The sequence below is a fragment of the Orycteropus afer genome, unplaced genomic scaffold (genome assembly GCF_000298275.1).
Source record: "Orycteropus afer afer isolate SDZICR_OR568_19922 unplaced genomic scaffold, OryAfe1.0 scaffold00428, whole genome shotgun sequence".
NCBI classification, from domain to species: Eukaryota; Metazoa; Chordata; class Mammalia; order Tubulidentata; family Orycteropodidae; genus Orycteropus; species Orycteropus afer.
Genome location: NW_006922015.1, coordinates 690,417 through 704,587, shown reverse-complemented (window position 1 = coordinate 704,587; position 14,171 = coordinate 690,417). Strand labels below are relative to the sequence as shown.

The 14,171-nt window shown below is 41.2% G+C and overlaps 1 protein-coding gene and 1 non-coding gene across 2 annotated transcripts in view; one reads left to right on the top strand and one right to left on the bottom strand.

The window, feature by feature from the left end:
- SLC2A12 (solute carrier family 2 member 12) overlaps positions 1 to 14,171 on the top strand; it is a 72,186-nt gene that overhangs the window by 15,443 nt on the left and 42,572 nt on the right. Inside the window, exon 2 of the mRNA XM_007954053.1 lies at positions 3,190 to 4,527. Within this exon, the coding sequence (XP_007952244.1) occupies positions 3,190 to 4,527 (1,338 nt within the window). The remainder of the gene's footprint in view (positions 1 to 3,189; positions 4,528 to 14,171) is intronic.
- Positions 9,475 to 9,548, bottom strand: TRNAN-GUU. The gene has a single exon. It is a non-coding gene; the product is annotated as a tRNA-Asn (tRNA).

Below are 14,171 nucleotides of genomic sequence, written 5' to 3'. Positions count from 1 at the left end.
GAGTCAGCCCTGACTCATAGCGACCCCTCCTTGGGTTTCCAAGGCAGTATCACTACGGAAGTAGGATTGCCCAACCTTCCTTCCGAGGAGTGGCTCTAGGAACCAAAAAATTGATGTCTCACTATTCGCTTTATTGTGGTGGGCTGGAATTGAATCCAGACTGGCTCAGAGGTATGCCTGTATAGATAGGTACTGAGTCTCACTCCAGTTGCCTTTCCTTCCAGCCCTCCCAAAGTTTCCATGCTCCAAAATCACTTATTTCTCCCATCAGAATATGAGAGACCATCTCACAATTGCCAAAACACACATACTAATTAACATATCAAACACAGATAAAATGAACAGTGAGAAGTGAAGTTAAGAGGAAATACAATATTCTACATCCAATGGTCTGAATTTGACCTAATTCTCCTTAACAAAAACCAAACTTAAGATAGAGGAATTTGTTGTTAAAGATCATATAGGGGAAAAAGGGTATATGGAAGCTGAGGACAGGAATGAGCCTGTAAGAAAGGACTTTAAAGTTATTTTTACATTTTAAAAGAAAGCACTGTAAATAAATAACAGATAATAGATACACGTCACCAGAATATTATGATTCTTGAGGGGAGAAACTATGTCTGTTTTGTTCACTGCTATCTGTCTGTCTGTCTATCTGTCTCCAGTACCTAGAAAAGTGCCTAGCATATAGCTGGTGCTAAAAATTAGTTTTCTAATTAAGTGATAGAGAAAGACAGAGAGAGAATAAACTGCCAATGTAATTTCAGTGTAATAGTTTTTGTTTGCAATGCTTATAAGTTAGTTTTATTTTATTGTAGATTATTTGTATTTTTATTTGCTCCTCCATTTAAATACTTAATGCCTTTTTTCACTTTGTATTTCGGAGTCTTCCATTTCTCACTTTCCAGATTCAACGAGGATCTCAGAGATGCAGAATGCTTTAGGTTGTTGGGATGAGAAGGGATTTAGATCAACTTTATTTAACCTACCCATCTCACTATAGCTGAATAGGCATTTTTTAAACCTCCTCCTGCGAAAGATAGGGTTCCACCACTTGTCTGCCAGTTTGCCGTACTGTGGTGGTTATGTGTTGATATGATGCTGGAAGCTATACTGCAGGTATTACAAATATCAAATGGGTCACCCATGGTGGACAGGTTTCAGGGAGCTTCCAGACCAAGACAGACTAGGAAGAAAGACTTTTGAAACTTCTGTGGGAGAAAGATAAAGCAGTCTGTGGCAATGGGCTCAAGCATAACAAAGATTGTGAGGATGTCACAGCACTAGGCAGTGTTTTGTTCTGTTGTACATAGGGTCACTATGAGTCGGAACCAACTCATGGGCACCTAAAAACAACAGTATGGAGGATGATCTGCTTTACTTAAGGCCAACTGATTTAAATGCAAATTTCACGTAAATATTTCATAGCAACATCTAGATAAGTGTTTGGCCTAATAACTTGGCACCATAGTATAGCCAAGTTGACACATAAAATCACCATTGCAAATTCTGACCCTCTTAATTACCCTCCATATCCAATTCATGAAAAAATGTACTCATTTTGACCTTCAAAATAAATCTTGGATCTGTCCATGCTTAACAATCAAGTCCAAGTTACCATCCTTTCTTGTCAAAACCAAGGCAACAAACTCCTTCCTGCATTGCCCCTCAAAGAAATGGTCTCCACATAGCAGCAATGAGTTATTGTTGTTGTTAGTTCCATTGAGTAGGCTCTGACCCATGACTATCTAATGTACAGCAGGATGAAATACCACTTGGTTTTGCATTGTCCTCACAATTGCCAGCATGTTCTAGTCCATCTTTACAACTTTTGTACCAATCCTTCTCACTGAGAGTCTCTCTTGCCTTTACTGGCCCTATTCCTCATCAAACATGATGTCCTTCTCTAGTGACTGGTCCCTCCTGATCATTTGGTGAGATTGTAATCATCTCCATGGTAGAATCTGCTGTGAGGCATTCATCAGTGGAAAGGGAGTTGCCTTTGTGGTGTGTCCTGTTTCCTGTATATATGGAGAAGCTTTGAGAAAGGTCCCCGCTTTGTGGAACATTTTGGGTCATGTTGCCTGCCCCTCTTGAGATTGTTCCTGGCCTTGAACCAGTGGCCTGCTGTGTTGCCTGCTGATCTTGGGATGGTGCCATTTTACTTGCTGATCTTGGGTTCCTCAGTCTCAGCAGCCAGCTGCTACATGAGTTAGAAGAAGCCTCTAGCTCCAGTGGGCCTGGAACAAGAGGCAAACCTGAAGCCCAAGGTGGAGGGACCTTCACTCAGCCCCTAGAACTGGCATTCTGAATTCATACTTCTAGCCTCCTAAATTATAAGAGAATAAGTTCCTGTTGTGGTATGTCTGTTATAGCAGCACTAGAGAACCAGTCCATTCCTTCTTCCTTCTTTCTGACACAACCTTGATTTGGTTAAGGCACTCACAACTGCCCTTCTTCACATAACATCATAATTTTCTTCAAAGAAAGCCAATTTTTTGCACCTCCTGGGTGGTGCAAATGTTTAGCATGCTTGGCTGTTAACTAAAAAGTTGAAGGTTCAAATCTACCCACACTGCTTTGGAAGAAAGACCTGGCAATCTACTTCCAAAAAAAAAAAAAAACAGGGCTTGAAAACCCTGTGGAGTACAGTCTACTCTGACACACATAGAGTTGCCATGAGTCAGAATCAACTTGACAGCCACTGGTTTATATTGTGAAGACATTATAGCATTTCTGAAGGTTCTTACCTTCTCTATTGTGCCCTCACAGTGTGCCTTTAGAGAGTTGGGCTACTAGAGTTCAGATCCAATTCCAAGTCACAAACTAAGTGGTGTTCTTATTTGTTCAGTGGTCAGCATCTTCTGTTTGATTTGGATAGCGCTGTCTACTATAAACTAAAAACAACGTCAACATCAGAAATAGAAGGAAACTAGACTTTCTACATGTCTCCTTCCAACCCCCCTACTTCCAAAAAAGAAGGAAAAATGATTTTTCCTCTTATATGTAATCATTTTTTGTTGTTAGTATGTTATATTTATACATATTATTTAGTGTATTCATTATAATTGTGCCGTGTGTTTAAATCAGTGCAATGAATGATGCACAGAAGGTTAAGTCTCAGGTGAGATGTAAATTGTTCATAATAATAATTCAGAACTAATCTCTCCTCCTCCTCTCTGCCTGTAGGCTGCGGCATGTTTGCTTTCCTGTCATCAGTCATTGCAGCTGTCAGTGGCCTCCTGGTGGGTTATGAACTCGGGCTCATCTCTGGAGCTCTTCTTCAGATAAGAACTGAATTAGCCCTGACCTGTCACGAGCAGGAAATGGTTGTGAGCTCCCTCCTCATTGGGGCCTTCCTGGCCTCTCTCACTGGAGGGGTCCTGATAGACAGGTATGGAAGAAGGACAGCCATTATCTTGTCATCCTGCCTCCTTGGACTCGGAAGCTTAATCCTGATCCTCTATTTATCGTACACGGTTCTTATCATTGGACGCATTGCTCTAGGCATCTCCATTTCTCTCTCTTCAATTGCTACTTGCGTTTATATTGCAGAAATTGCCCCGCCACACAGAAGAGGCCTTCTGGTGTCACTGAATGAACTTATGATTGTCATTGGCATACTCTTCGCCTATATTTCAAACTACGCATTTGCCAATGTTTCCCATGGCTGGAAATATATGTTCAGCCTTGTTATTCCCTTGGGAGTTTTGCAAGCAATTGCAATGTACTTTCTTCCTCCAAGCCCTCGGTTTCTGGTGATGAAAGGACAGGAAGAAGCTGCTAGCAAGGTTCTTGGAAAGTTAAGAGTGATCTCAGACACAACTGAGGAACTCACTGCGATAAAATCTTCCCTTAAAGATGAATATCAATATAGTTTTTTGGATCTGTTTCGTTCAAAGGACAACATGAGAACCCGAATAATGATAGGCCTAACCTTGGTGTTTTTTGTACAAATCACTGGGCAACCAAACATATTATTCTATGCATCAACTGTTTTGAAGTCAGTTGGCTTTCAAAGTAATGAGGCAGCAAGCCTTGCCTCTACTGGGGTTGGGGTTGTCAAGGTCATCAGCACCATCCCAGCCACTCTTCTTGTAGACCACATTGGGAGCAAAACCTTCCTCTGCATAGGTTCCTCTGTGATGGCAGCTTCGTTGATGACCATGGGCATTGTGAATCTCAACATCCACATGAACTTCACCAATATCTGCAGGAGCCATAGTCCAATCAACCATTCCTTGGAGGAATCTGCATTTTATGGACTTGGAAACCTGTCAGCCAACAACAGTCTCAGAGAGCCCTTTAAAGGGATCACTTCTCATGGCAGGAGCTTCCTAACACCCAAGAGAAATGATGTGAAGAAGAGAGGGGAGATGATCTTGGCATCCTTACCAAATGGTGAACTAAGCCAACCTGGATACCCAATAGTCACAGATCCGGGGGAAGTCCCTGCCTTTTTGAAATGGCTCTCCTTAGCCAGCTTGCTTGTTTATGTTGCTGCTTTTTCAATAGGTCTAGGACCAAGTAAGTATTCTTTATTCCTTACCTCTCTCTCCTTATAAGTGTTAATTTATTGCTTATAAATAAGATTTAATTTATCGCTATTGACCTACCAGGGCATCATCTTGGGCATATAACTACTAGAAGCTAGAGGAGGATAATATTGGCCAACTGGTGTTTCTGCTAATATGGAAAATATACTTATGAAATATACAGAGTAATATTCAACAAAGGATAAGTTTTCCATGATCATTAACTCCAGCTGACTGGGGATGAACCTGATCTTGAAAGATATTATTACCCAGGAGAATATATTGTTTTATAAGAGTTTACTGGAGTAACATTGTCCTTCATAGCAATCCTGAATTTCTTCATAGGTGGAAGAAAACAATAAAGTGTTCAGATTTTCTGAAAGACACGTAAGTTGTTATATTTCAGTAATAATGTAGAAGGGAATTATGACCTGAAAGGGAATGCATTATTTAAGGAAATCTTATTCCCTAGACTAATTTCTCTTCCATTAAATAGGAGAATGGGAATCTAGTTACTCTCGTTCAACACGAGACAAATAAGTTTCAGGGAGATAGTCACAAGGTTGTTTTGTTTGGTATAGCCATACTATGTCAATGGCAAAGTTGAAACATTCTTATTGAGCCAACACTCTTAGAGATGGTTTTGCTAGAACAGGTTGTTTGTTGCAATGCTTATGTCTTTGTCTCACCCTTTCTCTAGGGAGGTTGCCATGGGTCTTTTCTATACCTCACTAGGGGGGAAAAAAGTGCTTAAAAAACAAGGGTCGTGGCACTCTCTCTTTGTCTCTGCTTCTCTCCTCTTACCCTCTCTCTTCCTTCTCTCTCTTTCTCAAGGTTGCTCTGGTATTGAAATTTTTGTTTACAGAGATCAAGGTGCCAAACAAATGGAGTCAAATTAAGGAAAGGATTAGACAGTCAAAAACAACGTATGCTGTGTTGAGGGAGAAGAAATCTCATGAGCAAATGTAGGTTTCTGATGTCAGCAACTGGACAGTGTTTCTGGTAAAAAAAGGCCACTTTAAAGTTTGCTCAACAGCAAGAGTTCATGGGTTTTCACTCTAGTGATCTGCGCCTCATTCACTTTCATTCAAGTGACATATATTGGGTGAACTATGTTTTAATAACCAGAACCTGTGTTAAGTGTTGGGGAAACAGTAATGAAAAGAACAGCTATTGTGCTTATCTTCAAGAAGATTATAGTTGAATGGACTGACTGAGCTACACTTCCAGCATCTGCTTTGCTCTGATCAGCAATCAGCAGGTTTGCCATATTTAATCCTTAGTTAATATATAACTGGACACGTGGCTGATATGGCCTTTCCAGCCCCATCTCTCCATTCTTGTCTTTCGGCTTCTCCTTCTAAGTGAACTCATTCTCTAGATGTTTCTTTGTTCAAATTCCAGAAAGAGAGAGAGGGATAAAAGAAGAGGAGAGATAGAGAGAAAGAAAGTGAGAGAGGAAAGGAGAGAGGTAGAAGAGAGGGAGTAGGAGATTGTTCCTCACTGTGCCAAGTCATAAGTTGTTGTTCAGATCTACCTCTGATACTATCAGCTGTGGCAAGGTAGGATCACATGATCCAAAGAATGGATGACTAGAAGCTGGTCCTTCATCTGGCCAGTAGATTTCCCCAAATGGAATTTTGTAGGGGCAGAGAGAGTAAACATTACAGCACATAGCCTCTGAGCACTCTGAATTGTTCCTGAACCCTAACCCTGCTTATTAAGACAAAAAAAAAAAAGGCAAATATCATTAATAAACAGTTTCCTGGAAATATGTTTCTACAATTGTTTCAGGATCCAATGATCTTGGGTGTGTACCTTTGAGATATTTATCTGGCTGCTCTGCTAGATTAAGCTAATGAAATATGAGCAAGCATCTTATTTACACTTTTATTTCCAGAAATTCTTAAAAGTCAATCAGAAAGGCAAGATACAGATGCTATCTTGTACTAAGAAACCTAGTTTGTGAAATTTTTCTGTATTAACAAGTACAAAACATGTTGCTCATTTGATAAACTTTAAGTGGTAGTTATTGTTCTGTATTGTTCCATTGATCTGTTTTGCCAATATTTCTTTATTGTTGTTGTTGTTGTTGTTTGCTGTTGAGTCGGCCTCGACTCATAGCTACCCCTCCTTGGGTTTCCGAGGCAGTATCACTACGGAAGTAGGATTGCCCAACCTTCCTTCCGAGGAGTGGCTGGTGGGTTTGAACCGCCAGCCTTCTGGTGAGCAGTCAAGTGCCTTAGGCATTATGCTACCAGAGCTCCTATATTTCTTTATGTATATACATATATAACTATATATTTGCATAAAACTGAAAATATTTCCTTTTTATATCCATTTTCTTGATCCAATCTTTTGAAATATCAAGAATCAACTAGCAAGCTAAGCAAAGAATACCAAAAAGAAGGAAAGTGATGCCCTCTTTGTTTTAATTCAAGGAACCTCCCAGGTTGGTGCATATTACAATGAAAGGCATTGATCCTAAACACTAAACTCCAATCTGTTCATGGTTGGAGTTCTTTCAAACTCATGCTACACTTCTACCTTTCATTTTTGGGTAACTTTGAAAACAGTGGCGGATCTTTCAGTCACTAACATATCATTTGATACATTACTACACTAGAGCAAGAGTTTCCCCTTTTCAAGAAACCCCACCTTACTTTGGAGAACATGTTAGAGGCTGTTTGTTAGTTACTTTCCAGAAGTCCTTAAAGAGTATACCAGTATACCGGTTGCTGTCAAGTCAGTTCTTACTCATGGTGACCCTATGTGCAACACAGTAGAACGTGCTCCATATGGTTTTCAGTGGGTAATTTTTCAGAAGTAGATTCTACCCTAATTCTTTTAAAATATAAGTTAAGCTTTAGATTCAACTAGGAGTTGATGATTCCTATAAGGAGCCTTGGTGGTATGGTGATTAAAGTGCTCAGCTGCTAACCAAAAGGTTGACAGTGTGAACCCACTGGGTGTACCACAGAAAAAGATATGGGAGCCTGGCTCGGTAAAAATGCACAGCTTGGAAACCCTATGAGGTAGATCTACCCTATTCTATAGGCTCCTATGAGTTGGAATCAACTCAATGGTAGTTTTTTTTTTTTTTTTTTTTAATGTAAAATATTGTGCTAGGCAGGTTTTTTTTTTTTTTTAATATTTCATTTTGTGTTCACAACAAGCCTCTGAAAAAGAGTATTCACTGAATTTTTGCAAATGAAGACGCTGAATCTCAGTGAGGTTATGTGAATTGCCCACATAAATTAGAACATCTCTTGTTTTCTGAAATTTAGCATTAATATCTGGTCTTAAGACAAGAATGGCTGTTGTTTGTTGCTGTCATGTTGTCTCCAACTTATGACAACCTCCTGAGAATCAGGAGGAGAAGTCACCTGACACTGAGTAATCTTCATGATGTTTGGTATGTTTGAGTCCACTGGTGTAGTAATTGTGTCAATCCACCTCATTGAAGATTTCCCTTGTTTTCGCTGACTCTGTACCAAACAGGGTGTCCTTTTCTAGTGATTGGTCACTCCTCTGCAGCAGCTTAAGCTAAGGGGGTCTTGTTCCCTTTCCCAGTACAGTCTTCCTCCCCACTTGTGGTCCCAGCTCACCTTGAAATGCTCTGGGTGTGATTATTCTGAATCTTTAATGCCTGTGGGTTCCTTGATTTTTTTGTGGCTCAGCTGGCTGGGCAGTTTTGTTTTTTCCAATTTTCCCAGTCATTTAACCTGCTCCCTTTTGCTGCCTTCACTGGATCTAAGACTTATTTTCTAAGACTGATTTTTTCATTCTTCTGGCAGTCCATAGTATATTCGATATTCCTTACCAAAACCACAGTTTGAATGCATCAGTTCTCCTCCTGTCTTCTTTTTTCATGTCCAGGTTTTGCTTGCATATGAGATAATTGAGTCAGGTACACATTAGTCAACAAAGTGACATGTTTGCTGTTTAAAACTTTAGAGGTCTTTTGCAGCAGATTTGTCTAATGCAAGAATAAGCAGTCCCATATTGGTCTTGATAGTAAATATTTATTATTTTTATTTACTTATTTTTTGTACCCAGTGATGTCCCTACCCTGTTTGAGAACACTTGTCACTATCAAGGTTTGTTTGTTTTTTTTGTTTGTTTTTAATAGTGCTTTTTTTTTTTTTTTTCATTGTAATTTGGGTGCAAATTTACAGGGTAGATTTGTTTTACATTCAACAGTTTGTGTACATTTGGTTTCACTCCCCGGTTAACATCCCCAGCCCTAAACCCCTCTACTCCTCTCCCTTCCGTGTGACCACCCCACGCATCCCTGTGCCCTTCTTTGTTATGCACTCCTGTCCGGCCAGCATTCCCTCCACATGAATGCTGCCCCTCTGATGCCCATGGCCGATTGCTCCAAGGTGTGTATCTCCGTACAGTAGGTGGGTGCATCACCAGGTTTGCATGTTCTGCATATAAATCTTACTATGTTGGGCTGAGAGCCAGCCCTTGAGAGTGAATCTTATCCCAGACCCGAAGTGAATCCCAGGGCTGTAGTCTTGGGGGTCCCACCATACTCCATCTGACAAGTAATGCTGGTCATTATTGTGTTTTTGAATTTTGTTCCATGTTTTTCCTCCCATTATATCCAGGATCTCCAGTTTTGATCCCTTCCCAAGTGGTTGGCATTGGTAGCTGGGCACCATCTAGTTCTTCTGGTTTTGTTGTTGTTGTTACATGCCGTCGAGTCAGTTCTGACTCATAGCGACCCCTCCTTGGGTTGCCAAGGCAGTATCACTGCGGAAGTAGATTGCCCCATCTTCCTTCCAAGGAGTGGCTGGTGGGTTTGAACTGCCAGCCTTCTGGTTAGCAGTCAAGTGCCTTAGGCACTATGCTACCAGAGCTCCTAAAGAAGAAAGGGCTCCTCTCCACCTTTATGTGGCCATATTTTAATTTTTTAACAGGAAGAGAGCCACATCCCTGGGTGGGTTCAAACCACCAACCTTTCGGTTAACAGCCGAACACACTAACCAATTGTGCCACAGAGACAGTTCTGGTCTTAAAGTCCATCATATCCTATGGCTGATCATTTCCAAATGCACTTGGTTTTCTTTCCTCTTCTTAGCTTGAGACAAGAAGAGACTATTAGCTGCATCTTAGATGGCCCCTTGAAAGCTTTGAAAATCACAGTTGCTACTCACCAAAGTAGGTTGTGGAACAAGATTTTTATGTATTATGTTATGCCAATTGAGCTTGGTGTCCCCCAATACTATGATCCTGACTCAGTAGACCTGGTGGTTCTCTCTCCCAGGGTCTCTGAGGGATTGCTCCAAGTCTGTCTTCTGTTGCTTCTGTAATGATTGTGGTTATTTTGTATCACTAGTATCTGTGCAAGATTATCCTCACCTGAATCTATCATTGGTCTAGAGTGTATTCCTGTTCAGCAACCCCTATCTGATCTTCTCAGTTGCTTATGCATTTATCTGGTGTTGATGGTAGTGCAGTATTGTGTATATACTGGTATTAGCCTCTGTCGTCTATATCTTATGTGCACAAATCAGTGTCCTCCCTTTCCCCAATGTTATCATAATTTAATTATTTTAATTCACTTATTTCCTTGAGTATACATGAGAAGTAAGAAGGAATAAATATAGCATATCATTGTCCACTCCTATCAGACCATTAAATGGGCCACTCTGGATTTTGTTAAGATGGATTATAGAGACCTACTCTCTCTCTTTCTGAAGCTCTGCTAGGTAAGTGGGCATGTAGTTAGAGAAGGCTGAGCAGTAGGATAAAAGAGAAAGTTAACAACAAGAATAGAGAAGCTCTTGAGTGCATTTACCGGAATAAGTGAACTTGATTTAGAAAATATTTAATGTGTGTATTGGTTAGAATTCATTCTCAGTTGATATAACAAAGGCAAAAATAAACAATGGTTTCAACAAGATGAAAGTTTCTTTTGCTGGATCTGAGTAATTCTCAGGGTCAGGTATCCAAAGCTTATACATAAATTCCCCAGATCTGATTTATTTATTTTTAAAAATTGTGATTTGAGTGAATATATACAGTGCAAATTTATTTTCCATTCAATAGCTTACACACATTTTGTTTCCTAACATTGATTGCAGTCCCCACAAGGTAACAGCTCTCTTGCCACTTCTTCCCTGGGGTTACCTTTTACCTGTGTCTTTTCCTATGCTTCCCTCCCCTCTGAGCTCTCTCATATCCCACGGTGGATTGTTCTAAGGAATGTACCTACCTGGTGTAATTGTTCCCCTCCTAGGCCTGTCTATTGTTTGGCTGGAAGCTAAGCCATGGGAGTGAGTTCAATTTCAAGCCTGAAGGATGACTAGGTGTCTTGGGAATTTCACCAGGCTCTATCAGAGCAGTAAGCCTAGTCTTTTGTTTCGTTTTAGTTTTTATTGTGATTTAGCTGAAAGTGTACAGAGCAAATTCATTTTCCATACAGCAGTTCATACACATTTTGTCTCCTGACATTGACTGCAATCCCCACAATGTAACAGCTGTCTTCTTACTTCCTCCCTGTATTTACCTCTTCCCTGTGTCCTTCTCTCCTATGCCTTCCTGCCTCTTGAGCTATCTTCCTGTGCAAATACTGCCCTTCTGTTCTGGTGGCGTAGTGCCTAAGGCACTTAACTGCTAACCAGAAGGCTGGAGGTTCAAACCCACCAGCCACTCCTCGAAAGGAAGGTTGGGCAATCTACTTCCATAGTGACACTGCCTCAGAAACCCAGGGGTTTCTGAGGGTCGCTATGAGTCAGATCTGACTCCACAACAGTGGTTGCATTGCGTTTTTGTTCTAGTTCTAAGGATTATATATATCTACCTGGTGTAAATGTTCGCCCTATATGCCTGTCAATTGTTTGGCTGGAAGCCACAAGAGTGAGTTTAATTCCAGACCTAAAGGGTAACTAGGGGCCGTAGTCTTAGGGGTTTCATCAGGGTCTATCAGACCAGTAAACTTGGTTTTTTTTTATGATTTTGAGTTTTGTTCCACATTGTTCTCCCACTCTATCTAGGGTTTCCTGCATTGATCCCTTTCCAGGTGGTTGCAGTGGTAGCTGGATTCCATCTTGTTCTGATCTCAGGGTCATGTAGGCTGAGGTTCCCATGGCCCACTAGTTATCTTTTATTTTCTTCACTCTTCTTTGCTCTAGATGAGAAGAGACTGATTGTTGTATCTTAGATAGCTACTGGCAAGGTTTTAATATCCCAGTTACTACTCACCAAAGTAGGATGCAGTATAATGATATAATGTTTTTTTTAGTATGTTATGCCAATTGATTTTGATGTCCCCCATGACCATGATCCCAAGCCTGGGAGCCCAGCGACTCACTCCCTCAAGGTGTGTGGCTGTGGCTAAGATGTTATCATAACAATGCCCTCTGTTAGCTCTATTATATATAAATCAAAACCCAAACTCACTGCCGTCCAGTCGGATCCAACTCAGAGCGACCCCTCCTTGGGTTTCCGGGGCAGTATCACTATGGAAGTAGATTGCCCAATCTTCCTTCTGGGGAGTGGCTGGTGGGTATATATGGACATTCTTATAGTACATACAAATATGTATGTAGAACTATCATCTGCCATACTTACTCCATACCTGTTCATTTTGCCAGTCTACCTGTGTATCCCCCTGTAGACTATTACTGATACTTTAGTGCTGTATATAAAAGTATTTACCTTTGTGGTCTGTACCTCTTGTGCACGTCTCTGTGTGTTCCTTTTCCTTAGTGTTATTGTGCTGTCACTCACTTTTGACCAGACCTTATTTTTGCCAGTATTTTAACATTGGTTCTTAATCTATCATGATGGCTATTTAGAAATATTAAGATACATGTTTAATGTGTGGAACTCTGGTGGCATAATGGTTAAAGTATATGGCTGCTAACCAAAAGGATGGCAGTTCAAACCCACCAGGCACTCTGTGGAAGAAAGATGAGGGAGTCTGCTTCCATAAAGATTTACAGACTTAGAAACTCTACAGGGGCATTTCTACTCTGTCGTATAGGGTCGCTATGAGTAAGAACCAACTTGATGGCAGTTGGGTTAGTAGATTTGATGCATAGTTATTGGTCTCTTGAGAATAAGTGAAATTCAGTCAATTAAAAGGAAGTCTGGTACAGAAGGGCCTGGGTGATCTGTGAGCAACTGTATAAGGGAAGCAGAACAACTGTGAGTGATGAAGAATAAGACATTTCTTGTAGGGATTAGACCTCACACAGTTGTGGGATCAACTGGGAAAGCCAAGATCTGGAAGGAGAGGATCAGGAAATAAGAAAAAGTCATTAGTCAGGGCTACGAGGGGAAGCTGATAAAACAGTCTGTGGAAGGATGTTTTGGATGTATTTGGTGGTGGCCTGAAGTTTCTGCAGGTCAGCAGGGCAGGCAGGCAGGAGGAAAAGCCCAACAAAAAGAAGAGAAAGCAAAGGCAACTGAAACTTGATAAGAGAAACTGGAATTCCGTGAGAACAAACTGGAGTCTGAGTCTCTCTCAGGAGTTCCTGGGTGATATATGGTTAAGGCTTGGCTGGTAAACAAAAGATTGGAGATAAGAGTTCACCCCAAGGCACCTGAGGAAAAGCCTGGTGATCTACTCCTGACACATGAGCCACTGTAAACCTTGTGGGGGAGCTCTGGTAGCATAGTGGCTAAGACACTTGCCTGCTAACCAGACGGCTGGCGGTTCAAACCCACCAGCCACTCCTCGGAAGGAAGGTTGGGCAATCCTACTTCCGTAGTGATACTGCCTCGGAAACCCAAGGAGGGGTCGCTATGAGTCGGGTTTGACTCGATGGCATATAACAACAACAACAACAAACCTTGTGGAGCACAGTTCTACGCTGACACACACGGAGTCTCCATGAGTCTAATGGACTCAATTGCAATTGATACTAGTGGTATCTGTCTCTCACTGTGCCAAATGCATGATGCAGGTCACATGCAGAAAAACGGGTGCCCCTCTCCACAGAGCTGAGGTGACTGACATTGCTAGTCTAGGACTTGAAGACGTTTAGGAGGAGATCTGGCTGACCTAGCTGCTCTCCCACGTCAGGGCCAGCCAGCAGATCAGCAACAAGGTGTGCAAGCTGCAGCCCGTCTGGAGCCATGCACCAACCTCTCAAAAGTCATTCCAGCCTTCCAGCTTCACAGAAACTTCTCTTCCTGTTAACCCTATACCAGAACTACACAAAGAAAATTCTGTGAAATGTAGCTCCAACCTAGTAAAACTGCTCAGTAAGGTTTTCTAGGCTGTCATCTTCATGGGAGCAGACTGCCAGGTCTTTTTTCCCATAAAGCCAAGAGTGGGTTTGAACCATTGACCTTTAGGTTAGCAGCTGAGCATTTAGCCATTGTGCCACTAGGGCTCTTTTCAGATGCTGTGAAACCAGTTAAACCAATTACTATTGAGTTGATTCCAACTCATGGTGACCCCATTTGTGTCCAAGTAAAACTGTCCTGTAGGGTTTTCAATGGCTGATTTTTTGGAAGCAAATCACCAGGCCTTTCTTCTGATGTGCCTTCAACTTTCAACCTTTCTATTAGTTAACTCTCAAGCACATTAACCATACAGCAACCATCCAGGGACACCTGGATGCTATAAATTGTGATAGAAATGTAAGTGAAAATATGGTAACACATCTTAGT